The following is a 25,361-nucleotide window of genomic DNA, read 5'->3' as shown; positions in this document are numbered from 1 at the left end:
CAAAAGTGTCCCAAACTAATCCTACAAAGTCTAAACGAGCCCATAGGCAAGTACTGTATGTCCAAACAGGTAATTCGAAAGGGAGGTCCACAAAAATCAAAAATGCAACAAACATAAATCACGAAAAAGACGAGGTACCAAAGCTCTCATCAAGCTTGATAGCTTCATAAATTCGGAATGTCCGAACATGGGTTAATTCGCTCCTAGAATACGGCGGCGCGATGCTCGAAGCAGGGGAACCAGATCGACCAGCAGATTCCGGACGTTGCTGTTGTTGGTGCTGCTGCTGCGGTGGCGGCAACACTCCACCCTGAGCAGAATTAAACGAGGCGACTTTAGGCGTTATCTGAGCCCTGGATCCTGTAGGAAGGTTATCCGTGCCGTCTCCCGGCCAAGCGAACCGTTGTCGCAATTCACTACAGATAGGTACCAATGAGATAAAGGCACACTGAAAGAAATTTCTGACGTACGTCTGATATTCCCACATGGCATCTTGGGCGTCAGTCGATACCGACATTATTGACTCCCTGGTACTGGCGGCGTCTGAAGTGGAAGGTGTAGGCGACTTATCTCTGCCGTGACATTCGGGCGGGTGGTTAAATCGTGCGCGAAGGAACCTATTCAAAGAAACGTTAGGTTAATATATCCAGAAAAAGAAAAAAGACGAAAGCGTAGTACCCTTCGTATTCCCAGAGCGCTTCCAGTACAGAGTCCTCATCAATTTCCTCATCTTCAGTAGCTTCCAAAGCGTGTTCGACCAAGAACTTTTTGCAAGAGAGAAGCATTCGAAGATGCTTGGATGCGTGAATTTCGAGCTCGGAATGTGTCATGGGTATGAACGTCGAAGGCGAGAGGATAAGGCCTGGGGAACGGGACAGTGGAGTGCTAGCTCCACGGCCAGAATACGCGGATCGTCCAGAGGAAGGCGAAGGGAGGTGCCTCCCAAAGCTACCGTACCGATCATGGCTTCTATTCAAGTCACTCGGCCGGCCACGAGGGATATCATCGTCAAGACCAATATCCGGCGGAGCAAGAGACAGATGCATCGTCCTGACCTCGCGAGCATGCCCAAAGACATCCTGCATGAGGTCCAGAACAAACTCTTCAGGGCTCATATGAATCCCAAACTTGTGGGTGAGCATATGTTCGAAGAGGGCTTCCAGGTCGCGACAGGTGGCTGCATGTCGGTGCCAGGATTTCAGACGGACGCTGTTGTTCGAGCTGGAGAAGCGGTTTCGCGTGTGTGGGACGGGCGTGGCTCGTGGATCGGGTGTATCCTGCGCATAAGGAAGCTGCGACGTCCTCTCGGAATCCCCGTTCAAAGTGGCCGTCTCGTCTGCATCACTCTCCCCTTCCTCCTTGACCCGATACAAATCGTAGAACTCGTCTTCGTCCCCAAAGTCACCCTCGTAAGACCCAAGACCAGGGTTTCGCAGTTCTCCATCGCTGTAGATAGAGAACGTGGAGATCGTCGACGACGGAATCTGGATATCCAACCGCGGTGGTAGTATGTTGAGCTGAGACCCCGAAGTGTTTCCAAGGACATTCGTAGACGAAGAGGGCGGCTTGCCGTACGGGAAGATGATCCCATCGTCGATCAATTCCAACCTCCCTCCAACTGTCAAAACGCGACAAACCTCCTGGAAGACGAAGATCCAGGCATCCGCGGTGATGCAGAGTGTCAGAGATGACATCCGCACGAGGTCGAACGAGTTGTCTGGGAAAGGTAAACGCTGTTTCAGGCTGTAAGAACCGGAATTAGCACCGATGATCTTGAGAAAGGATAGATAAACGTACAAGTTACCCCTAACGAAACGAATATTCTCTGCAACACCTTGCTTCACCGCCCAAGGCATCAGAACTTTAGAGATGTCCACCAGATCATAACCAGTAACCTTCGTCCCATGTCCCTTCCATGCAATAGCGGCATCAACAACCCAATGACTGCATACATGATAATGAGCAGCCCGAACGCCAAATACACAGAGACGTAGATCCTTACCCTTGTCCACACCCAAGATCCAGCGCAGTCGCTGGCGGATGATTGCCGTAATCGTAAAACGTTGGTGAGCCAGTCCCATTCAACCGGTTGAGCAAATCGCCGGTATGACGGTCGCTGAAAGAGGGAATTGGATTGACAATGTTCAGAGCTCGAAAATCAGTCATCATGGCATTCACGTACTTGTCAAGAAGAATGGAATCGTATGGATCCAACGGGTAACTCCCTATCCTAGACTTGATGCGAGCCATCCGCTCGTGTAATCGTACCTCGGGTGCCATCTGCTGTTCCCGATAAGCTTCAAACTCTGGGCCAGCAGGACCACCGTTGCTAGTTGTCGATCCAATATTGGATTCAGCCCCGTCATACTCGTAGATGGACGACTCGGCGGTGCCCACATTGAGCGTAAAAGCCATAGGCGATTCAGGCGTCTCGGATCGAGTTTTCTTCTTCCCCAACGAGATGCCCATAAACTTGGTGCGATTCGCCTTGTCCGAATTGGCGGAACCGTTGGACTTTGTGGAGCGTTTGCTGGACCCACCTTTGCGTTTGAAGCTCGGCATGGAGATGGGAGCCATCTTGGGCTGGGCACGCGATCTTCCGCCTGGGTAGACAAACCCTGGGTTAGAGCGATTGGACCCCGTGCTGCTTGTGGTGGCAGACGTCTGGGTGGTGGTGTCGGTTGCCGTCGTGGCGCTGGACATTTTCCGAGGACGAGTGGGTGAGGGCGTTATCAGTCCTCTGTCGACGGAAGTGCTCGAGGACGCCTGCTGGCTGGACTGCGAGTCCAGTGCGGAGAGATTCCTGGGTGGACTAACTGGCGATACCGGTGCGTTGCGTGTTGCTGGAGACTTGCCCTGCTTATTGAACTTGATGCGTGGAGTGCCGTTTACTGCCTTTGGTCGAGCCGACGAACGCGAACCTGGGAAGACGAAGGTGGCGGGGGAGGATGGAGTGGAGGAGGCCGGGGACACTGCTCTCCGACCAGAAACGATGCTGGATGACGAAGAGTTGACAGAGCCTCCTGCGCGCGACTGGATGGAAGGATACGGTTGTGCACTATCTGGGAAAGCCGGTGTTCTATGTTCGGATCCCGCTCGCCAAGAAGCATCATTGGTAAAATAAGGGCCTTCGGACGGAGGTGGGGACGGGTACACCTCGTCATACCCTTCCCGTTGCATTCGCGTATGCGGGGGAGTAAGGTTCGCAGCAATCTGCACTGACGGATGGCCATAGTCCGGAGGCGTTCTGTAACCAGGAGGGTCCGATGATGACGGCCGAAGAAGCAGGGAGTTGAACGCGCTGAAAGAGGGCTGCGGCGAAGGGCGAGGGGATGGAGCACCGTCCGACGTCGCAGGGGACGGAGGACTGTATAGAGGAAGAGAAGGCTGATGCGGAGACTTCTCGGATGCGCCGATCATAGGGGAGGTGGTCTGGGGGCCACGGGAACGGGGCGGCGGCGGAGGTTGATACGTCGCTTCGAGGTAGATTTGGGGTGTTTGTCCCATTTCCGACGCAGAAACCGCCTTCTTCAATGTAGGCGAGTTGTAGTATTCCGAAAACTGGCTGACCTCTCGAATTGACTCCTCTGGTGATGGATAAGGTCCCATTCTAGTCCTTGGCGAGTTGTATCCTGAAGAACTAAGCATCGGTGAACGTTCCTCAAGACGCTGTATTTGGCGGGGTGTCTCGGTGCGTGAAACTGCCATATTACGCGGAGACCCTGTGGCTTCGTGAAAGCCATGCTGAGGGAGTTGTTGGTATGGTGTTGGTGAAGGGAGTGGTGGAACTTCATGAGAATGTGGTTCTTCGAGTTTTGGAGCCGCTGACTTGGATCTGGAGAAGAAATTACGCAACGGTTTGCCGTCCTTGGAACTGACAGCTTTCGGCGACTTGGGTGGCTTGGGTGGTTTGGGTTCTTGGAGGCGCTTACGGCTTCCAGCTGCCCTGGACGACATGTCGAGGATTTGAATGAAACGAGCGTGGCGGAAGGAGCGGGGCGTCTGGAACGTATTCCAGTGTATGCTGGGAAAGAGGGGAGAAGGCCGGCGTCAAACGGATTCGTATCAAAGGGTGAGCCATTTCTTCGGCCACTGGATCAGGCACTGCGAAGGCAGCTGTAGTGGGTAGCAACTATTCTGCAAGACAGATAATCAGTAATCCCATAAGGAAATCTATTGCTTGATGATTACCTCTTTCCCTTGTACTGCGCAGCCTTCTGACGGCCTAACATGAGCGGGGAAATCCCCGCGATCTCGACTCTCAACCAAACACCAACTTCGGGATGGTTCTAACCCTACAAATCTCCTCCCATTCCGTCACGTCAACACAACGTCTCGTGAATTCATCATTTTCCTGCCCGTTCTCGAAGGGTCTTTCTGCTAACCCATAGCGAGCCTCGTCTGACTGTTGTTTAAACTTCTTGATCAGTTGATGATTTTTACGAGTGTTAGAGGGTAACATACCTGAGAATAGCCATGCATCGAAGTCTGACGAGGCTTCTTGTGCGAGTCTCCGCTGGCTTGGCTCTACCGACCATTTCAGATTTAGTTCTTTCGGTATCAGATGACATGTGGGGCCTGGCGGTTTGGCGGCTGAGGGTTATCGACCAATCGCAGCCGGCGACAACAGCATGTCTTCCGATCAGTGCATTGCTGGTGAGCCACAAAGTGGGGTTCTAATCATTGAATTCATGGTCTAGTGCTGTCCTAAAGATATCAGTTCGGTTCAGAGGGAGAAAAAAATTCGACTATTGACTTACTTTGTATTGGGTTCAGCGAGGATGAGCAGGGAAAAGCCGCTTCGCACGGCGATAACCTCGAAGGTTGCGTCGAACCCGGCGCCTGCTACGTGGGAACCCCGTTGGACACCCCGCGCCAAACCAGGGCAAACACTAGAGATAAGGGCCTCCGACCGTCCTGAAAATGGAGGGAAACTCGCTCAGAGGTGCTATACTTATTTGTTGGTGTACCCGACGAGGTTCCTAATCTTAGGCTCTATTTAATCGGTGAGGTACGGGGGCGGGATATGCCTCGTATTCGCTACCGTGAACTATCCGCCTCGCTTCATGACTTTCTTGGCATTCATCAACAAACCTTCCCGCTCAGGAAAAGGGTCGTCAACTCACGCGTTCTCCTTAATGCACCTATTACCAGAGGTGAGTTAACGCTGAACATCCCTCTCACCCATAATACCGTCTCGAATATGGGCTGAAATGTGTCTAAACCTCCTCTCGTCCCTTATCTCGAATGGAATCCCAGCCCACATGTTGTCACAACCTCAATCATGAAACCGGTGCCTTCGCTGTTCGTCGAGCTACAGCAGACATCTTCTTTAAGATGTCTATTAGAGTCTCGGTACGTAGTCTCGAGACCCCATTTACGAGTAATCGCCGCGAAAATCCCTTGGGAAGTCTCGATCACTCTCGAGGATTCACAACTCTTCACCAAGTCTCATGGCTCGGTATTTGTACAACCGTCTGAGCGTGTAGATCTTGCTCGCGAGGATCTGCACACTGCAGCTAGATCTCGTCCAATGCAGTTAACCCTTGACAACTTGGCTGGAATTTTCATGACCATAAACTTCTGCAAATTGTCTACCTCGGTTTCTCCGGTGCTTGGCGCTAAAACCTCACTGGCACCACACCGAGAACTTCGTCGATTGCTGTCATATTGCAAGTCAAGAACCCCACGTCACTTCTATCCATCCATCCACACAGCTGAAACCTTAACGGTTTCTCCCAGATCAACTCAGTCTATTACACTAGTCAAACTTGTCATTGAGTCAAAACAGAAGTCCTTGAACAACAACTTCTTCCTTATCTATGATGATGGGGAGGGTAAACATCAAGGTTCTTCGTGTATTCCATTCTCAGGTCAAGTTCTATTGTTTCGATATGTTGTGAAGTTATCTCTATAGGTAAGTGCTCGCTGACTTGGATGCCCAGCTTCTCGTAGTTGATGCTGGGGAAATTCCAATTCTACTAGGGCTGTATATAAGGTCGATACATGAATTCTCATGTCTTCGAATCCACCCTTCCCCTTCGCTTCACAGCGTAATCCCTTCTTCTTTTTTCTTGATCGAGTGACTTATTCCCGTCACGACCATGGTAGAAGTCACCTACGACGACTGTAAGTCCCTCTCCTCTCTCCCATCCTCAACACACCCCTACTCACTCCAATCTCTAATTCCTTGAACCACTTCCAGCCGGCTCCTTAAACACCCTAGACGCCGAAGGCACTCCAGTCGTCTACAGCCCAGGCGACATCGCCTTCATCCTCGTCTGCGCCGCACTCGTCTGGATCATGATACCCGGCCTCGGGTTCTTCTACTCTGGTTTACTCCGACGCAAGAACGCGCTTTCGATGATTTGGTTGTCGATGATTACCTTAGGTGTCGTCTCGTTCCAGGTTAGTGGAGATTATTCAATGATTACTTAGTTTGGTCGAGCTATGAGCGCTTATTTCCTCCTCCTTCCCGGTGGTAGTGGTTCTTCTGGGGGTACTCCTTGACCTTTAGCGATACAGCTAGTTCATTTATTGGCGATCTTCGTAAGTCTATTTCCAAAGTACGCACAACGGCAGAACAAGTACTGATGAGTGCTCGCATTGGCCATTAGGGTACTTCGGTCTCAAAGGCGTCCTCGAACTTCCTTCACCAGGAAGCAGCCGCCTCCCCGCCATCGTTTTCGCATTTTACCAGCTCATGTTCGCGGCTATAACGTGAGGTTGCTCTACTAGTAAATCTATTATTCACGATACCAATATTTATCATCTTCTAGTCCAACAATCGCCATAGGCGCCTTCGCCGAACGCGCCCGCCTCGGGCCCTCCCTCATCTTCATCTTCGCCTTCTCGACCCTCGTCTACGACCCCGTCGCCTGCTGGACCTGGAACCCCTCCGGCTGGTCGTTCGTCTTGGGCGGTTTGGACTTTGCCGGCGGCACCCCGGTGCACATCGTTTCTGGCACCGCCGCCCTTGCTATTTCGGTTTATTTGGGCAAGAGGAGAGGCTATGGATCGGAGGCTTTGGCGTATAAACCGCATAATACGACGTATGTGGTGTTGGGGACTGTGTTTTTGTGGTTTGGGTGGTTCGGTGAGTGGTCGGTTCCGTTCAAGTAGTGGTATCACAGGAGCGAGTAGTTCTGACTTTTTTCGATGTTGGGTCGTTGGTCGGTAGGTTTTAATGGCGGTTCGGCGCTCTCTGCGAACCTACGAGCTGCGCAGGCGTGTATTGTTACGAATCTCGCGGCGAGCGTGTCTGGTATTACGTGGATGCTATGGGTGCGTTGCTGTCCACTTCATAGAATCTCCATGCTCACAGTCACTGATTACCACTTCCATATGTGGCGATAGGACTACCGCATCGAACGAAAATGGTCTGCAGTCGGTTTCTGCTCAGGTGCCATCGCCGGTCTCGTTGCTATTACACCTGGTTCTGGATTCGTCGGCGCTCGTATGTATTGTTATCACTCACTCCGTCTTTAAATTTCTTATCGTGGGCTCATTGGTGATTTTCGCTTTAGCCGCTGCTGTCCTATTCGGCTTCTCAGCTGGCACACTCTGCAACTTTGCTACCCAACTCAAGTTCTTAGCTGGGTACGATGACGCTCTCGACGTAAGCCTCTTCCTTCCCACCTCCCCTTCCCACTTACTTACTGCTAACCCGTGTTACCTACTACCACCTCTACTACCACCTCTGCTATCACGTCTACTAATAGATATTCGCATCCCACGCAGTAGGCGGAATCGTGGGCAACCTCCTCACTGGCATCTTCGCACAAAAGAGTGTAGCAGGGTTCGATGGGATGACTGAAATCCCTGGCGGCTGGCTTGACCGCAACTGGGTGCAACTTGGATATCAGGTTGCTGATTCGGTGGCGGGGTTGGGGTATGCGTTCGTCATGACGGTGCGTCTTTAGCTATCCTTTTTTTTTCTTTTCTCTCAATGAATTGATTATTGTGGTATTCTATATGCGGGATGCATACCGTACAGACGGTTATCCTGTGGATCATGCACTACATCCCAGGCCTCCGCTTCCGCGTCGACGAAGAAGCCGAGATTGTGGGTATTGACCAACACGAGCTCGGAGAATTTGCGTATGATTATGTTGGGTTTGAGCGCGAGATTGGTACCCCCTACACCTCTGCTATTGATATGGAGAAGAGGGCGGTGATGGTGGAGACAAATGGGAGTGCCTTCAACGGTACCAGTAATGCGAGTGGGGTTGGAGGTGGGCATGCGAGTCCGGCGCCGCAGTTCCACGTCGTACATGCTTCGTGATTTCGTTCCTTATTGTAAGGATATCGATGCTCTTTCTATGTATTTATTTAATCGTGATACACTCGTTCTTTCATTCAGAAACACAAGGCAAAATCTCCATCATCTTCTCTTTCTCCTCAAAACACCAGATCCGGCAATTCCTATACAGTACTGCTACCCATCTTCTGAGCGTGAGCCGTTAAACATCTTATCTGTTTGACCGAGTAGCACAGTCACTCAGTCATTCCGAGCTCATCCTATAGACCCAGAAGCACTGACAATCAAACACGGGAGAAGGACGCGGTTTTTGAGCGTATCCGAATCGTCGGTGGAGTGGCAGGTAACCTTCCCGGGTCGATCAGCTGTCAATGTTTCTGAGAAGCCTGCGGGCGACGAGTAACTTGAGATCTACAGAGGTAAGCCAAGCTCAAGTTTCGTTGTTCTCCAACTCATCATCCAACTGCGAAGGCCAGGGCGCTCCGATGCTTCAAGACGGGCGCTAAAATCCAGAGCGATTTGACCACGTGATGGATCGTGGGAATCCCGTTTTATCTGCGCTCCCCGCCCAACGCGAGATTGCACAGCGTTCTGGCAACGTCGACTCTGGTCCCCATTTGAGCTCTATTTCCGGCCCTATTTGTCCTTTTCCAGCTGGAAATGGTGTAAATACTCTGAAGGAACCGATAGCCACAGCCACAAGGTGCGTCCACCTGCACGAAGCCGCTGAAACAAACGAGTTGGAATTCGAGGCCATTTAGATAACCACCGTCCGAATTGTCAAGTCGAGCACGTTAACCTTCGCCGGCAATGTCGCAGCTGCGTCAGTATGGTATCAAGGGAACGTCTTATCAAGGCGCCGTCGCCGCGGAAGATAATCAGCCCAACGAGACCCTGAAGCGAACGCGGGCCGGTGGCCCACCATCATTGAGGACGACCACAGTCCCAGTTCATCGCCCTCATCATCACCAGCTTCCACCTCGACCACCACGACCTCTGGGAACTCAGCGCCATCCAGGTGAACGCGCGGGACATCGTAGCAGAGTTGGTGGAGGGAAAAAGAACAAGAAGCGGGGCAAGGGAGCGATGTGGAAGACATCTGCGACGGGTCAAGGTGAGCCTCGAGTTGGTGGGTGTGCAGTGTGCGCACTGGTTAGGGTGGTAGTAATCCTGGTTTAGATGCGAGTCATGAACAATCGAGAACGGGATTGAAGACACCTCCGCCTTCGTTACCTATGCGTCCACCGTCTTTGGTGACTCAGCAAGCATTCGACCAACCTGGTTCTCTCGAGTTGCCCTTTGCAGAATGGACACAAGGATTTCATCTACCCCCACCCACAGACACGCCCGTCTCAGCTCCCCCACCTCCATTACCCACTCGACCTCCGCGTACACAACCTTCACTCTCTCAGAGCGCATCGGCACCTCCGCCATTGCCAACACGTCCAAAACCATCCCCACTAGCCAAAGTGAAGCAGGAAACCAGAGAAGCAAGCCCATTACCGCCTTCCCCAACCCCACAACGCCGTCTTGCCACCAATGGCTGCAAATACTACCCATGGCCAGAGGATTGCCAAAAAAACAATCCCAAATACAAACGTAACCGCGACCGCTACTTCCGGACCATCGTCAATCTTTTGAAGAGCAAGAACCTCAAGGTGAAGAAGCCGCCGCTCTTCAGGGCAGATGGGATGTCGGTCGAATGGTCAGTATGCTTCGCGTTTCATCTTTTCGATTCGGCTAATGTAAGGAATATCAGGTCGAGTGTGAAGCCAGTATGGAACGACACATTGCTCCCTGACATCAACGACATCGCTTTTGCTATCACGAGTGCGGCTACACCCGAACGACTAGCTCTATTCTCCAAATCCGAAATCCGAGAACGAGACATCTCCGCCTCGCCACGGTCCACCCCAACCCAACATTCACAATCCAACCCCGATGCTCTCCCATCTGCACACCCATCCCCACCTCCACCGATCATCCGCCCCAGTCAACGCGACCGCCCTCTCCCCAAACCACCTAAAAAGACGTTCAAGCCCGTGAACAGCACTAACCTTCGCAAGGTTAGCGGACCCAATCTTACCCAGCCAGCGAGAGGGAACGATAGTATTGTTAATACCGTTAATCGGGCGCAGAGCCAGACGCAGGCTCTGCTCCGGGTGGACGTGAAGGGTAAACGGAAGGCTGTTGATGAGCTTCCCGGGCCGCCTCCCCTGCCTACTAGGCGACGACCTAATACTCAGCCTTCTTCGACGACGCCTTCGACGACGATTCCGGCTACTCCCACTACGACTGCTAGTGAGCCGGGACCTAGTTGGTCGGTGTCGGTGTCGGTATCTCCTGAAGGTGCTAGACGGAATCTTGGGACGGAGATGGTGCCTCCTCCGCCTTTACCCTCGAGACCGCGAGTTACGCGGATGTCTGGCCCCGACCCGAAGCCGACGCGCTCGACGACTCCGCGAACGGGTTCTTCCTCATCTACGATTCCTTCGATACGGTGTAGTCCCCCGCTTCCGATCGGTGAACATGTCGCCCAGATCAGTGCAGCGGCTTCAAGTGGAGAGCCACCACCACCGTCGTCGCCACCTTCAGTTCCCGGTGACCAGTCATGTTTGGTTACCATTGAACAGTCGCCTTCAATTGTCGTTGAAAAGTCACCTTCAATTCACGTTGAAAAGTCACCTTCAATGCTCGTTGAACAGACAGAATTGTTGCCCGACGATGACATGTCTATGCATGTCGATCCTGTTGAGGAGAGGGAATCGGTGTACGACTCGGATGATGATATTCTTTCTGTGGTTGCACCGCTGGCGCAGCAGTATATCATGAGGTACGTCCAACCTCTCTTGCCCCTATCTTCCATCCTTGCCTCTACTCTCCCTTCCCTTCTCAGTGGTTTTGGTTTGGTTTCTGCTCAAATGCACCATGTACTGACGAACGTTCAATGTGGGCTATTTTGTAGGTACATGCGGACGTTTGATTATGACCGTTCGAGACTTGCAGGGGCGTACAGCCCGAATGCGAGGTTCTCGGTTTCTGTGCATCGCGTACCTGGTCCGCTGGGCGAGGGTGTTTCGAGTGCTGAAGTGTTCTGCCCTGAGGATCGTAACCATATTTCGGCTCCGTCCACGCATTCTTCATCTACGCAATCCCCATCTCTATCCACGCAATCTCAATCTCAATCTCCATCTCAATGTCCATCGCCATCGACGTCGACGTTGACGCCGACTCGGTCGTCGTCCTCGCTACCACGGTACCACCAAGGCCGCGCAGAAATCGTGCAAAGGCTGAAGAGTTTGGGTCCGCATAAATTCGACTATAGCCGGAATTGGAAGCCGCCGAGTTATGATCTTGTTTTGAGGCCTTTGCCGTATTCGCAGTATGCTGCTGCTACTGGTGGTGGTGGTGGTAGTGCTCGGATGCCCAGATCCGAATCCAACCCTACATCCTCGTCTTTGTACAACGGCAACGACCACGAGCGAGAAGGCCACGAGAGCAAAATCCCGCACTCGAATTCGAGTTCGGAACACGAAGTCGTACTCTTGACTGTACACGGCAACGTTGTGGATACCGACCTTAACACGGGAGAGGACCACATTGTTTCTGTGCATCAGAGTTTTGTGCTTTGTAGGCCGGAGGATTTGGGTGGTGGAGGAAGGGACTGCGGGGTGGTGGAAGGAGTGAAGAGGGAGGAGGAGGAAGGGGAAGGTGTGGGAGGAGTGAAACGAGAAGAAGATGAAAGTCGGGGGCTACTAGGGTTGGGACTGGAGTTGGATACTGGTATGGGAGAAGACCCGTGGCCTCTACTCGCCTTGTCCCACCAGATGGTCGTCCGGGATGGGCCGATGCTGTTCCCTGGTGAAGTGGAGGATGTGGCGCCTTGGGTGTCGAGGATACTTGATTTGGGGTAGGCTTGATGATACTGGATACTGGGTAGTTCTTCGAGTTGCTTTTTGTTATAGTCGTGGTGTGGTGTACCTTTGAAGTTCGGCCTATGTTGCGTTTCGGTGCTTCGAGTTGTGTTTTGCTGTGTTTCTTTCGTTTTCTATTTAGTTTCGTTGCTTTGATTTGTAGCTGTATTTCGATGACTTTTTTTAGGATGGAATTTCTGTCTCCTATGTATTCGAATTGAGCGGAAACGTCGGGCGTCGCGTCGCGGTGTTTCCCGCTGTGAATTCCCGCGCATGAAGCTGAAGCTTGACGCGGACGCGTCGCGCGCTTTTCCCGGCCACCTCCATACCGTCGTTCTCGCTTCCTTTCGGTCTCACGAAGGGTATTTCAAGGCTTGTCCGCTGGGATGACTGCATTTGAAATACCTACGGCTCTCCCTTCGACGACCAGGACAGCGACCCGAGATTGCGACTGGGCCTGCCAGACTGTGAATTGGCGATAACCTATGGCTAACACGCACGACGACTCGTGAAAAGGTGAATGGCGAACCATTCATTTCTATATGCGAAGGAGCCTCCCTAGATCTCAGTTCGTCACATCGTGAGGGCGTATCATGCGGCTGCCCCATATCGTCTTGCTTTACTTCACGTCGGTCTCTCTGAGCCTCGTACCGACTTTGTCGCTGTCTGTGACTCCGCTTGATCATCGACGTCGTGAACTTGAACGGCGAAGGGACTGGGAGAAAGAGGGTAGGCTCGTTGAACGACGATGGGACTCGGAGGATATGCTCGTCAAACACTCGTGGGTCGAACCTCCTCCTGGATGGGCGGTCGTCCAGTCTGCACCGCCGTCGTCCGACCACCAAATCACGCTTCATATTGGGTTGAAGCAGTGGGGTGCTGGGAGGCTTGTGGAGGAGTTGGGGAGGGTTAGTGATCCGGGTGATTCCAGGTGCGTTTTCTTTCACCCCTTTTAGCTTGGTTGGTTGCCAGGGTGCCAGTGGTGTATCTATGTCCTGAGAACGCGTACTTTCTTTTCTTTTGGAGGTATGGACAGTACTTGTCGAAAGAGCAGGTTGAAGAGTTTACGCGTCCTCATCCGGATACGAGGAGGGTAGTCGAGGATTGGCTGTTGTTTTCCGGTGTTTTACCTCCGGGATACACTTCGAAAAGCCCGTCGCAAACATACGACGCAATGGGACTAAACCACGACACGATCACACTCTCCCTCCCCCTCTCCCAAGCAGAACGCCTCCTCAACACGTCCTACCACACCTTCCTCCACCGAGCTTCGAACACCACCGTCCTCCGCACGCTATCCTACTCCCTCCCAAGGATCCTGCACGAGCATGTGGATCTTGTATCGCCCACGACGTATTTTGGTACGATACGGAGTATGAGGAGCATGAGTTTTTTGCAGCCAGAACTTGTTAGGCCGTCGGAGTGGGACTCCGTGGTCGCTACTAGTAGTACTAGCGACACTCCCAACTTCCGTAGTGGAAAGACGGGTTCGGTTTCGTCTGAGGAGTCGTCGGAGGCGGTGGGTGTCGCGGTGGACTCTCAGCCTGATCCTGCGGGGTTGGTGGATGCTTTGTTGGGACCTGTAGCGGAGGGATTGGCGGCTGCGAGTTGTAATCTGTTCGTTACGCCGGCTTGTTTGAGGAGGTTGTATAATACTACCTCGTACATCCCGACCTTGCGACAGAAGTCGGAGGGGGAGAGGGGGAACGTACTGTTGGGAGTGGGTGTTGCGGGGTATCTGGATCAGTTTGTTAATGATGCGGATTTGCAGGTGTGTACATAGTACTTTTGAGTTAAATGGTGTCGGTGAGGTTGGGTGGGAGGTGTAGTGGTTTATTGATTTGGTTGCGTTTTGTAGACGTTTTATTCAAAGTTTAGGCCCGAAGCGAAGGGGTTTGGGGTTCCGACTGTGCAGGTTGATGGGGGAGGGAATGATCAATCTAAACCTGGTGTCGAGGTTCGTTTTGTTTCTCCGCTTTGAGGTTGTCGGTGAGGTTCGAACGATGACACGGCAGGCGAACCTCGATGTGCAATATACAACCGCGATGTCATACCCTATACCAAACATCTACTACAGGTAACCCATCCTCCTCCTCCCCATCCATCCTCACCAACCGCTAAAACCCATCCGCCTTCCTATCCACAGCACAGGCGGCACACCCCCCTTCCTCGCAGACACCCAAACACCGAGCAACACGAATGAACCCTACCTCGCCTGGCTCACCTACCTCCTGAGCCAACCCACCCTCCCGGCAGTCATCACGACGTCGTATGGGGATGACGAGCAGACTGTTCCTGTTGAGTATGCTACGCGTGTGTGTAACCTTTTTGCGCAGCTTGGAGCGAGGGGGACGACTGTGTTTTTTTCTAGTGGGGATTTTGGGTACGTCTTTGTTTTTTTTTTTTCGTATATGGGTGTGATGATGGTTTGGGGTGGGTTTTGCTGATGAGGTTTCGCCCCGGATGTAGAGTTGGAGGAGGGGATTGTCTTAAGAATGATGGGTCTGGGAAGGTGGAGTTTCAGCCTGGGTTTCCTGCTTCGTGAGTCCGGCCTTCTTCTTCCTATATCCTTCTCCCTTCTTATTTCCTTCATCTCACTCGTCGTGTTTAAGCTGTCCATTCGTAACGGCTGTAGGGGGGACGACGCGCGTCAACCCCGAGATTGGGATCAAGTTCTCTGGTGGGGGGTTCTCGCGGTACTTTGCGAGGCCTGAGTACCAGGAGAGGACTGTGAAGTCGTATTTGGATGCGACGGGTGTGGAGGAGAAGTATGCGGGGTTGTTCAAGTGAGTTTTTTTTAATTCTTTTTCAGCTGGGTAGGTTTTGAATGCTCAATTGCTTCGCGATGCTGTTGGTGTTCGTTGAATGGCTTGGTTGGGTAGTGTGAACGGAAGAGCCTATCCGGACCTTTCGGCCCAGGCGAATGGGTACCAAGTTGTCGTTGGAGGACAGGTTTATTCTGTTGGAGGGACGAGTGCTAGTTCCCCTGTGAGTTCCTGCCTTCCCATCCTTCCCTTCAAAGTCTTGTCACTAACTCGCAATGCTGGAACAGACAGTCGCAGGAATATTCGCCCTCCTCAATGACTACCGACTATCACAGAATCGATCCCTTCTGGGGTTTATCAACCCGCTGATATACTCTGGTTATGCGCGAGGGGCGTTTAATGATATTGTTTCGGGGAATAATCCGGGGTGTCATACGAACGGTGAGTTGGGTTCCTTTGTTGAGTCTATTTGTTGGGTCTTCTCCGAGTCTATTTAGTGTCTCTTCTTTATTTCGTGTCGGTGTTGGGTGTTGACAGTGTTTGGGTGTGTACTAGGATTTGAAGCGAGAAGTGGATGGGATCCTGTGAGTTTTTTGAGTGTTTAAACGCTTATTGAGGTCTTGTTCTGAGAGGTTTATTGGTTTGGGGCTTTGGTGCGCGTAGGTTACGGGTGTTGGAACGCCGGATTTTGTAAAGTTGCAGGGTGTGGTTGTGAGGTAGTGATACTTATGTATAGATTGAACTAGACATCGGAATAACAATTATAGTCGAATTCCCGCCTCGAATACTCCGGACCGCTGTGATCTTTGTAGCAGTTTTCTTATCCCTGTCGGTGTTGCGCAATGGGGAACATTCTGATCACCGTGCCATGGCGCATCAGGCGCATCAAGCGCGTTTTCTGATGTTCCCGCGCTCCCTTGCGTCCGCGAACCCGGTGTGGCCGTCAACGTTCAACTTTGGTTCAACCGTCGTCGCGTTATTCCGTTGTCCAGGGCTTTCTTGGGTCTAGAGGCACGATAAGACTTCGGCTATATGCCGTTCCTTCAAACCCTCCTCTGCCATCATCACCTGACAACATTTTCCCCATCCTCGAGGCATCGCTGTGGACTGTGGTGAATCGTGATTCCTCTCCCTTAAACCATCATCATCGTCAGCCAGTCGGTTTATCCAGACATTTTCAATAAACAGAGAGGGTAATCCTCTGAAGAGATGGGGCAGAACCTCTCATTCCAGACGGTGCGTTTTTTTTCAACCTTTCGTCGTGCGTGGACCCACAATGTTGATTGGGACCCACAAATGCTAGGATGAGTGGGAGACTCCGACGTCGACAAGAGCACCCTCGCCGAACAGGGATGCAGAAGAGAACGTTGCGAATGCGGAGGGTAAAGTTCTGGAAAAGGTGAAGGTACGTTATGTTCTGGTTGGGCAGGGTAGTTATTTACGAGGGTGGAATTGCAGGGAAGAGAGGTTTTGACATCGGATGAGGGTGGGGTACTCGATATCGATAAGCTTCAGGTACGCATAACTCATTGGCTCTGGTGGAAGTGAAAGCTGATGTTTGAGTTTAAGATTCAAGAGGGCCTGCAGAGCAAACCCGAAAGCCCACAGGTCATCCTTCAGCCTGTTGTGTCGATCGCGGACAACGCTCGAATTAGTGGAGGAATAATCGCTGGCGGGGATGTTCACACCAACGTTGTAATCAACATACCAAGTGCTAAGGACAGCTCCTTAGAAGGTACGTCAACCTTTAGTGGAAATCAATCTATACCAATCCAGCTAACATTCCGGTGCTACACGCAGCGCAATGGCAGAAAAAGGAGGAAGAAAAAGCAAGAGCACGGTTATTGAGAGAAGTGCTGGATTGGCTTGCACCGAATGCGCAATTCAGAGAGATTCAGATGGAAAATCTTGAAAAGTGGACAGACGGGACGTTGTCGTGGTTTACCACAGCAGAGTTCTACCAATCATGGAAACAGGGTCGAACCAAGGTTATATGGGGCACTGGAATGCGTACGTCCTCTCTCTCTCTCCAGGCTATGACTGAATCCTGATTCCCCATTAGCTGGTTCTGGGAAAACAGTGCTCGCGTACGTCAACCTTGGTGACATTTCGACTACGATAGAATGCTGAAGTGCATCATCCCCAGTTCGAAGGCGGTGGACGATTTGGAGCAACACCAGAAGACGTCCAAAGGAAAGCTCTGCGTGCTGTTTGCGTACTGCCGGTACTCGGAACGCCTGACGGTCCAGGAAATTCTGGAGGCCCTGGTGAAGCAATTCCTGGAATGCGACCCATCCTTGGTCAGCGTCGTCGAGCCTTTATACGCTCGCCACACGTTCCTTAAAACCCGTCCGACTCAGGCGGAGCTCCTCGACCTGCTGAAGACGCTCGAGAGTCATTTCGAGATCGTTTTCTACGTCATCGATGCGTTGGACGAAGCATTGGATGATACGCAATTCAACCTTGTCAAAGCTATTAACACGCTGCAGGGCAGGTTCTCTCTCACTTCCCGGCCGCTGGTCAGCCTGGAGTCTGGGCTTGCCAGGCCCAAATTCTACACTGTGACCCCAGCGACTTCGGACATCGTTCGGCTTGTTCTGGAGAGGATCAAGCACAATCCCGGATTTGGAGACCTGCTGGATCGGTATGGCTTTCGCGACGAATTAGTCCGACGAATCCTGGATAAATCCAGTGGCATGTATGTCTAGTATTAATCATTCTAAGTATTGCCTAACCTAGACGGCCCTGACACTTTTATCAAGGTTCCTTCACGCGGCACTCCAGCTGGAATTCGTCTACACGTGCGCCACGGTTGCATGCGTCCACAGAAACCTCGACCGCGTCCCCACCGGTCTCCGGCAGATGTATCAACAAGCGATGGTGCGAATCGGTGAACAGAAGGCAGAGAATGCACTGCTGGCCAAACATACCCTTCTCTGGCTTGTCTTTGGATACGAGACGATGGCGTTCGCCGATTTGGAGCAGGCTCTCGCTGTCACTTCTCGGATCGATACCGCGGCGGATAACAGTTTAGTGGTTGACGAGGCGGCATTGGTGTCCGTGTGCTGCGGTCTTGTAATTATCGAAAAAAGGACAAATCTCGTGCGCCTTGTCCGTGAGTTACATTGCTCTATTCTCCCTCTCCGAGCGTCTTTAATGAATGTCCTCCCGTAGATTTCACTGCCAAAGATGCACTGGCACCCATCCTCATGAATGATTTCCACTCTCCCCACCGTCTCCTATTCAAGGCCGCCGCGAAACGCCTCATCGACTGCGGCATTCCCAATAACTCTCTTCTCAAGCAAGGAACAGATTTGGAACGCTTCCTCGCACAGCATCCAGCACTCCGTTACTCGTACGATCATTTGGGGAAGCATGCACAAGAATGCGTAACACACCCAGAATATTGCGCCGAGGTTTTGGAATTCGTCAAGCGATGCCAGTCTTTCCCCTGCATTGTGTGGGGGTCGTGGAAGCCGGTGGAACACCTCTCGCCCATCCACGTGGCCGCACGATACGGCCTCCACGAGATTATCGACCAAGTCATCGCTGACACTGCCAAGGGGGACGTCACGCTTCGTACGACGGGGGAGCGTGGCGCAACGGCGCTTATACTAGCTGCGCAATATGGTCAGGTCAGGGTCGTCGACGCACTTCTGAAGCACAAGCGACGGGCGATGATGAAATCCGTGATTGGGGGCCACGCCAAACCGGGGATGCATCTCCTCACTGGTCAAGTCAATCTGCGAGATAACTCGGGAAGCACGGCGTTAATGGAAGCTGTGTCGAATTGTCACCCAGATGTTGTACGACGCCTCCTCCAGGACCCGCATATCCAGGTCAACCTCAGGGATCGGTCTGGGTGGACTGCGCTGATGTACGCGGCGATGAAGTCCCATGTCGTGCTTGACCCACTTCTCGCTCACGAGGGTGCTGATGTCAATGCGAGGAACGATGACGGGTGCACGGCGTTGATGGAGGTATCGAAGTATGGAGCTGGTGCTGGAGCTCTCGTGCAGCGCCTACTCACCCACAAGGATATCAAGGTCAACCTCCAGGGTAAAGACGGAAACTCGGCGTTGATGTATGCAGCGTTGAAGGGACACTCGGTCAATGTCAGGCATCTGCTGCAGCATAAAGATACCCAAGCGAACCTGCAGTCCAGGGACGGATGGACGGCGCTTATGCGGGCGGCAAAGAATGGGAACGATGGTGCGGTCAGAGCTTTGATTGAGTACAAGGGAACTGATGTCAACGCGGTGAACAACTATGGGGATTCTGCGCTCATCATCGCGTCCAGGGAGCTACACCCAGGCGTTGTGTCTGTGCTTCTGCAGCGTGAAGATATCAGGACTGATATCAGGAACATCGCGGGACAGACGGCTTTGATGGTGGTTACGCAGTATCCGGTTAGAGTCGACAAACAGCAGAGGTGCGACGAGGTAGTTAGGCTTCTTAGGCAGTCCGAGAAGAGCTCTGACGCATAGTCGATATGATGTATTGCGTCTTTGGGGCTAGTAGAATACAAAGTAGGGGTCTTTCGGATTATATTGGAGGGGAATCACTAATATATATAATCAAATGAGTGCAAAAAAATACAGTCAGGACAGGCAGTTGGGGTTTTCACCCATTTTCTCGAAATTCTCTCCCGCCCACCCGAGTCGGTGAGGAAGGCGGATCAAACACCGCCACTATTTTCCCGCGCCCTTCCACATTGAACAGGTGATCACCGTCTCCCGAGCGTCCCTTGTGTTCCACCCATTCTATGGACTTGACTGGCGAGAAACCCAAAGAATCAGGTCTCGACAGAGAGTGGCAAAGGGAATGATCAGAAGAAGCGATGCCGTTACTCTCCATGATCACCTGATGGATTTTCTTCACCTCGAGGCCCCCGCGGCGTCCACCATCGACTCTCATGTTGACGAGCAACCGCCATTGCCCATAATCGATCGGAGCGTAGTATAAGACGATAAAGTTACCCTAAAGTTATCCATGGGCCAGAATGTATCGTTCCAGGTGAGTTTCATGGTTAGTGGCTCTGGTTCCCACAATGGACCCACAGTTCAATTTTAGCATGATCACGACAAACCGACAACGCAGAACACGTCGAATGAGACTGTAGGGGGAGGAACCGTATATATTGGTGGATATGGCCAAGGCGGGGTAGAAGGAGAGTCGCAGGTAATGTTTATTCCACTTCAATGGCGAATTGCAGGCTGAAGCAGACCGTCAGGCTAGCAATCTTCGAGGATCGGGAGCCTTATCTCGCGATGGTCTTCGCCAACAGCCTATTGGGATCTCACTTGCGGGAAACGCTCATATTAGCGGCGGTACTGTCGCAGGCGGAGACGTCTACCACAACGTAGTCAACCATTTTATTGTTAATCCACCAGACTCAAGCTCAACGAAAGGTCTGTTCCCCGATTATTACCTGCAGTGCTCAATTCGCTGACGTCTAGTCTGTTTTTGAAGAGGCCGAGCTGCGAAGAGCGAAGAAACGAACTGAGCGTTTGCTGAAGGAGATATCGAAATGGCTTGCGCCGAACGTCCGCTTTCGCAAGGTACAGAACGAGAATCTGGAGAAATGGACTGCGGGCACGCTGTCGTGGTTTATAGAAGGCGATACATACCGGTCGTGGAAGGAGGGAGGGGATCGTATTATCTGGGGTTCCGGAATGCGTGAGTTGTAGTGTTGGCTTGGACCCTGGTGCCTCATGCAAACTCTTCCGTTACAGCCGGCGCCGGGAAGACCATTCTTGCGTGGGTTGATATTGAAATTCGAGTGAAATCCGTCGACTGAACATGCTTCGCTAATAGATCCAGGGCCATTCACGATCTGGAGAAACACCAGAAGACATCAACCAAGAAGGTCTGCGTCGTCTTTGCATACTGCCGGTACACGGAACCTTTAACGGTCAATGATATCCTCGAGGCCCTCGTCAAGCAGTTCCTCGAGTGCGACCCTTCCCTGGTGGCTGTTGTTGATCCACTCTACTCGCGGTACAGCCTCGACGACTCGGCTCGCCCAACGCAAGAGGAGCTTTTGGAACTCGTGAAGCAGTTGGAAACACATTTCGACATCGTGTACTACGTCATTGACGGGCTGGATGAAGCAAGGATGGACACACAATTCGATCTCATCGAGGCTATCAACAATCTTCGGGGCAGGTTCTCCCTCACATCACGACCTTTGAAGAGCCTAGCAATGGACCTTCGCAACGCCAGATTCTACCCCATTACAGCCAACGCTTCGGATATCCTCCTCCTTGTCGCTAAGAAGATTACGCGAAACCCGGGATTTAGAAGATTACTGGAGCAGAACCATCTCACACAAGAATTGGTCGTTAAGATTTTAGCGAAGTCGAGTGGCATGTGTGTTACATTTCCGCTCCATTGCTGTTCGTACTACTGCTGACTTAAAATGTAGGTTCCTCCATGCTGCACTGCAAATCGAGATGATCCACAAGTGTGTCGACGTCTCTTGCGTGAAGAAGAACCTCAGCCGGTTCCCAGAACGGTTGCAAGATTTGTATGACATGGCGATGGACCGAATCAATGACCAGATCCCCCACAACGCCATGCTGGCGAATCATGTCTTGCTATGGCTCGTTTTTGGATGTGCAGCTCTAACATTGACCGACCTACAATACGCCCTTTCCGCCACATATGACGGGGATGTCCAGGTCGATGCAGATGGCATTCTCTCCTTATGCTGCGGCTTGGTCCACATTGAAAAGACCATTTTCGTCCGCCTCATCCGTGCGTTTTCATCATTAAGCCGCGCTGGTCTTCCGATACCTAACTACCTTTCCCTGTAGACTTCACCGCTAAAGACGCACTGGGCCCGATCCTCAAGGAGAAGACCTTCCCCAACCCACACGGTATCCTTTTCAGAGCGACCACAAAAAGGCTTATGGAATTTAACATTCTGAATAACGCCAAGCCTGAAAAGGACCTGTTCGAGCGCCTTCTTTCCGACCATCCGATGCTCCGCTACTCGTACGACCATTGGTCCTCCCATGCGCTGGAGTGCATGTCCGACCCCGTATACGCCGCAGAGGTTATGCAAGTAGTCAAACTTTGCGTCTCTTACCCGTGCATGGACCTGGGATGGGATGGGATGGAGCACCTTCACCCTCTTCATGTAGTAGCAAGATACGGCTTCCACGACCTAGTGGACGAAGTCGTGACAGAAGTAGCCAAAGGAGACCTCAGCCTGCGTACCCAAGGCAATCTCGGCGCAACGGCACTCATACTGGCATCGGAATACGGCCATGTAGAGGTCGTTAATCGACTTCTGCAGTTCAATCGATGGACGATGATCAGGTCTGTCATTGTAGGCCAGAGCCGCCCAGGGATGCATCTAATCACGGCTCAAGTCAACCTGCGGGACAATTTGGGAGGGACGGCTTTGATGAGGGCTGCGTCCAGCGGACGTTTGGAAGCCGTGCAGCGCCTACTCGACGACCCGGAAATCGACGTCAATCTCCAGGACCATGACGGGCGGACAGCTTTGATGCATGCGTCACCCAAAGCCATCGTCCCTCTCCTAGAGCGCCAGGACATCCAGGTCAACATTCAGGACAATAAGGGGTACACCGCGCTGATGAAGGCCTCCGAGTACGGCGGTACGGCTCGGATCATTGTTCAGCACTTAGTCCAGCACAAGGATATCCAAATCAACCTCCGCAACCAGAAAGGCGACACGGCCCTAATGTGCGCTGCGGCCAAGGGTCGCTCTAGGAACGTGAAGCTTTTGCTCCAGCACGAAGATATTGATGTTAACGCCGAGTCTGGTGGATGGACGGCTTTGATGCTGGCAGCGAAGAACGGAGACGAAGAAACTGTACGCGCCCTCCTGGATTTCGAGGCCACCGACGTCAACGCGAGGACCAAGATTTACGGCTCGACGGCTCTAATGATCGCCACTATTCAATCCCATCCCGGAGTCGTTTCCCTCCTTCTCCAACATCCTGACATCGATGCCGATATCGCAGGCAGCGAGGGGAGGACTCCCTTACAAGAGGCACAGATCCCTGAAAGGAAGGAGTTAAAGAAGAGGCGTGAAGCGGTGCTGGCGCTACTTCTGCAGCACAAGCAGGAAAAGGAGTCGAAGTAGATCCGTCTCACTGTATCTTCGAGCAATAGCGCGCAAACATGATAGTAGAATCGAGGCAGAGTAGTCCTCCGCGTTGCCGGGACGGCCATCAGCCTGAGGCATAATCAGAATCTAATCTATGTGAGATAATTTGCGATGCGCGGTTTCGTGTCCGCTGCAAGCCAAATGCAAGCACTTGGACACAGCCATCATTTCGTAGGCCTAGGTAGAAAGATACGAAGTTGCTTCATTTATTAATTCATGAAGTCATAATAAAGACATTACGCAGACTAGTTATAAGCCAACCCAGTAGCAGGGATACCAACCGACCTATGGAACTCCTTCGTGGGTGCAAACTTGGCCTCCTTGGTCATCACCGCAGCGCCCTTCGCCTTCGCCTCGACCTCACTAAAGTCAAATCCAGGCTCCGGAACAAGATCATAAATCGCCTTCGCATACTCGGGCGCAATACGATACTGCTGCGCCAAATAGTTGAGCACGATTATCTTGTAGGTGACCTGCTTCAAGAGGACTGCCGTGTTGGTGTGGAGGTGGCTCCTAGCTTCAGGTGTCATAACCTTGAAGTACAAATCGCGCGCCTGCTCGTAATCCGAGTCCTTGCCTTCATGCCAAAAGTGCGACTGGCGCGAGACAACGTTGTCGGAGACTTGGTACGGCGCCTCGGCAGTGTCTGGGCGGAACTTGTTGACGAAGGAGTTGGGGACGTAGTGGGGGTTCATGCCAGTGTTGGCGTCACTCCTGAGAGGACCGTCAAAGTTGATGGAGGAGTAGCTCTTGGCCATGAACGGGCAGTTGACGGGGATTTGGTGGAGGTTGACACCGAGGCGATGGTACTGCGCGTCGCGGTAGAAGAACATGCGGAACTGGAGGAGAGCGTCAGGCGAGTCCTCAATTCCAGGTACCATGGAACCGGGAGAGAACGCGGATTGCTCGACGTCGCGGTGGTAGTTCTCTGGGTTCTTGTTGAGGACGAGGCGGCCGACTTCGTGCATGGGGAAGCGGCTGCGCGGCCAGACCTTGGTGACGTCGAAGGGGTCAAAGCCGAGCTTGTTGGGGTCGGCCTCCTCGGGACGCATGATTTGGACCTTCATCGTCCAGGTTGGGGTTTCACCACGCTCGATGGCAGCCCAGAGGTCGCGTTTCGCGTAGTCGGGGTCCTCGCCGCTCATTCGGACAGCTTCGGGCCAGGTGAACTGCTTCTGGCCGTGCTCGGCGAGGTAGTGGTATTTGACGTAGACGAATTTGCCCTCTGCGTTGACCCTGCGGAATGCCCTCCTCAGCATGTATCAGCATGCACAGAGGGACTTCACTCACCACTTGAAAGTGTGGCAACCGTAGCCGTGCTGGTTCCTCCAACCGTTGGGAGTGCCATGGTCGCTGAAGAACATCATACCGGCATGGTTCGCCTCGGGTGTATGAGCAAGGAAGTCGAAGAGACTGTCGTAGTTCAACAGGAAGTTCTGTGGGTTTCGTTGTTGGGAGCGAATGACATCGGGGCCTTGGATGGGGTCACGGCAGAAGAAAATGGGCTAGAAGGCTGGCTAAGTAACGAATCTTCCCCCAATGTCAGGTAGGACGTACCCAGTTGAGACCGACGACGTCATAGTTTCCATCCTCAGTGTAGTGCTTGATAGCGAATCCTCGAGGGTTCCTGCCAGAGTCTGGGAACTCGCGACCAAAGGTGACGGTCGAGAAGCGAAGGAAGATGGGAGTCTCCTTGCCCGCCTTGCTGTAGAGACCTGCCTAAATCATGGGATCAGCGCAACGACGGGTATCATCAAGGCGAGATGACGCTAACCTTGGTGAGTTCGCTCATGTCTTGAGTACACTCGAAATATCCAAAAGCACCGGAACCGCAGGGATGGACCATGCCTGACAAGCAGCAAGGAATCAGTTTCCATACTGCCACGAAAAAAGTCATAAAGCTAAACGTACGTTCAAGAGTCTTGCTTCGGTTGAAGGTCTGCTGCTTCTGCAAGAGGAAGGTGTCGCTAATGAGCGGGAGACCACCCACATTCTTGCTATGGGTGGGGTCCGGCCATGGGATACCCTCGTTGTTGGTAAAGTACGGCGCATCATCCTTGCGTTTCCCAGCAGACACAACGCCAGAGACCTTGGCGATGATCTCTGCAGGGCCGTCGTTGGCGTTCATAAACGTCGAGGTGCGCTGCATGGGGCGCGGGTCGACGCCAACGGCGCCCATAGCTTCTTTGGCGGCTTGCATTGGGTGAGTCAGAGGGTTGCTCGAAGGTTGAGACATCAACTCTTTGGGAATCGGATTTCGAGAGTAGCTTTTAAAAGCC

The 25,361-nt window shown here is 52.5% G+C and overlaps 7 protein-coding genes across 7 annotated transcripts; 5 read left to right on the top strand and 2 right to left on the bottom strand.

Annotated features, from left to right (window-relative positions):
* Nucleotides 1-118: 118 nt before the first annotated feature.
* CC1G_05915 (hypothetical protein) lies at nt 119-3,957 on the bottom strand (the record flags this gene model as incomplete). The annotated part of the gene is made up of 6 exons (XM_001831764.2): nt 119-416; nt 471-617; nt 679-1,743; nt 1,798-1,944; nt 2,003-2,116; nt 2,183-3,957. 6 exons carry the CDS (start codon nt 3,955-3,957, stop codon nt 119-121), a joined length of 3,546 nt encoding a protein of 1,181 aa, XP_001831816.2.
* A 2,147-nt stretch (nt 3,958-6,104) lies between these two features.
* Nucleotides 6,105-8,284, top strand: CC1G_05914 (ammonium transporter; the record flags this gene model as incomplete). Its single annotated transcript, XM_001831763.2, has 10 exons — nt 6,105-6,129; nt 6,206-6,408; nt 6,439-6,499; nt 6,618-6,720; nt 6,780-7,096; nt 7,181-7,284; nt 7,357-7,456; nt 7,527-7,618; nt 7,722-7,910; nt 7,997-8,284. The coding sequence occupies 10 exons, from the start codon at nt 6,105-6,107 to the stop codon at nt 8,282-8,284; spliced, it is 1,482 nt and encodes a 493-aa protein (XP_001831815.2).
* A 786-nt stretch (nt 8,285-9,070) lies between these two features.
* On the top strand, nt 9,071-12,174 carry CC1G_14907 (hypothetical protein; the record flags this gene model as incomplete). The annotated part of the gene is made up of 4 exons (XM_002910884.1): nt 9,071-9,389; nt 9,440-9,965; nt 10,020-11,093; nt 11,226-12,174. 4 exons carry the CDS (start codon nt 9,071-9,073, stop codon nt 12,172-12,174), a joined length of 2,868 nt encoding a protein of 955 aa, XP_002910930.1.
* Nucleotides 12,175-12,767: 593 nt separating this feature from the next.
* CC1G_05911 (tripeptidyl peptidase SED3) lies at nt 12,768-15,659 on the top strand (the record flags this gene model as incomplete). Its single annotated transcript, XM_001831760.2, has 10 exons — nt 12,768-13,095; nt 13,131-13,945; nt 14,033-14,131; nt 14,190-14,251; nt 14,321-14,487; nt 14,810-14,960; nt 15,057-15,162; nt 15,227-15,380; nt 15,495-15,523; nt 15,603-15,659. 10 exons carry the CDS (start codon nt 12,768-12,770, stop codon nt 15,657-15,659), a joined length of 1,968 nt encoding a protein of 655 aa, XP_001831812.2.
* A 489-nt stretch (nt 15,660-16,148) lies between these two features.
* CC1G_05910 (ankyrin repeat domain-containing protein 29) lies at nt 16,149-19,426 on the top strand (the record flags this gene model as incomplete). The annotated part of the gene is made up of 9 exons (XM_001831759.2): nt 16,149-16,175; nt 16,243-16,344; nt 16,398-16,454; nt 16,527-16,674; nt 16,740-16,949; nt 17,002-17,026; nt 17,086-17,637; nt 17,702-18,054; nt 18,114-19,426. 9 exons carry the CDS (start codon nt 16,149-16,151, stop codon nt 19,424-19,426), a joined length of 2,787 nt encoding a protein of 928 aa, XP_001831811.2.
* Nucleotides 19,427-19,941: 515 nt separating this feature from the next.
* Nucleotides 19,942-22,979, top strand: CC1G_05909 (ankyrin containing protein; the record flags this gene model as incomplete). The annotated part of the gene is made up of 8 exons (XM_001831758.2): nt 19,942-19,955; nt 20,155-20,301; nt 20,333-20,350; nt 20,556-20,618; nt 20,757-21,311; nt 21,367-21,698; nt 21,758-22,887; nt 22,941-22,979. The coding sequence occupies 8 exons, from the start codon at nt 19,942-19,944 to the stop codon at nt 22,977-22,979; spliced, it is 2,298 nt and encodes a 765-aa protein (XP_001831810.2).
* A 348-nt stretch (nt 22,980-23,327) lies between these two features.
* On the bottom strand, nt 23,328-25,318 carry CC1G_05908 (catalase; the record flags this gene model as incomplete). Its single annotated transcript, XM_001831757.2, has 5 exons — nt 23,328-24,318; nt 24,373-24,587; nt 24,640-24,801; nt 24,857-24,930; nt 24,994-25,318. The coding sequence occupies 5 exons, from the start codon at nt 25,316-25,318 to the stop codon at nt 23,328-23,330; spliced, it is 1,767 nt and encodes a 588-aa protein (XP_001831809.2).
* Between the last annotated feature and the right edge of the window lie 43 nt (nt 25,319-25,361).

This window comes from Coprinopsis cinerea (genome assembly GCF_000182895.1).
Source record: "Coprinopsis cinerea okayama7#130 chromosome 7 map unlocalized cont3.7, whole genome shotgun sequence".
In the NCBI taxonomy this organism is placed as follows: domain Eukaryota; kingdom Fungi; phylum Basidiomycota; class Agaricomycetes; order Agaricales; family Psathyrellaceae; genus Coprinopsis; species Coprinopsis cinerea.
The sequence above is the reverse complement of the archived record's forward strand: the minus strand, read 5'-3'. Positions and strand labels throughout refer to the sequence as shown.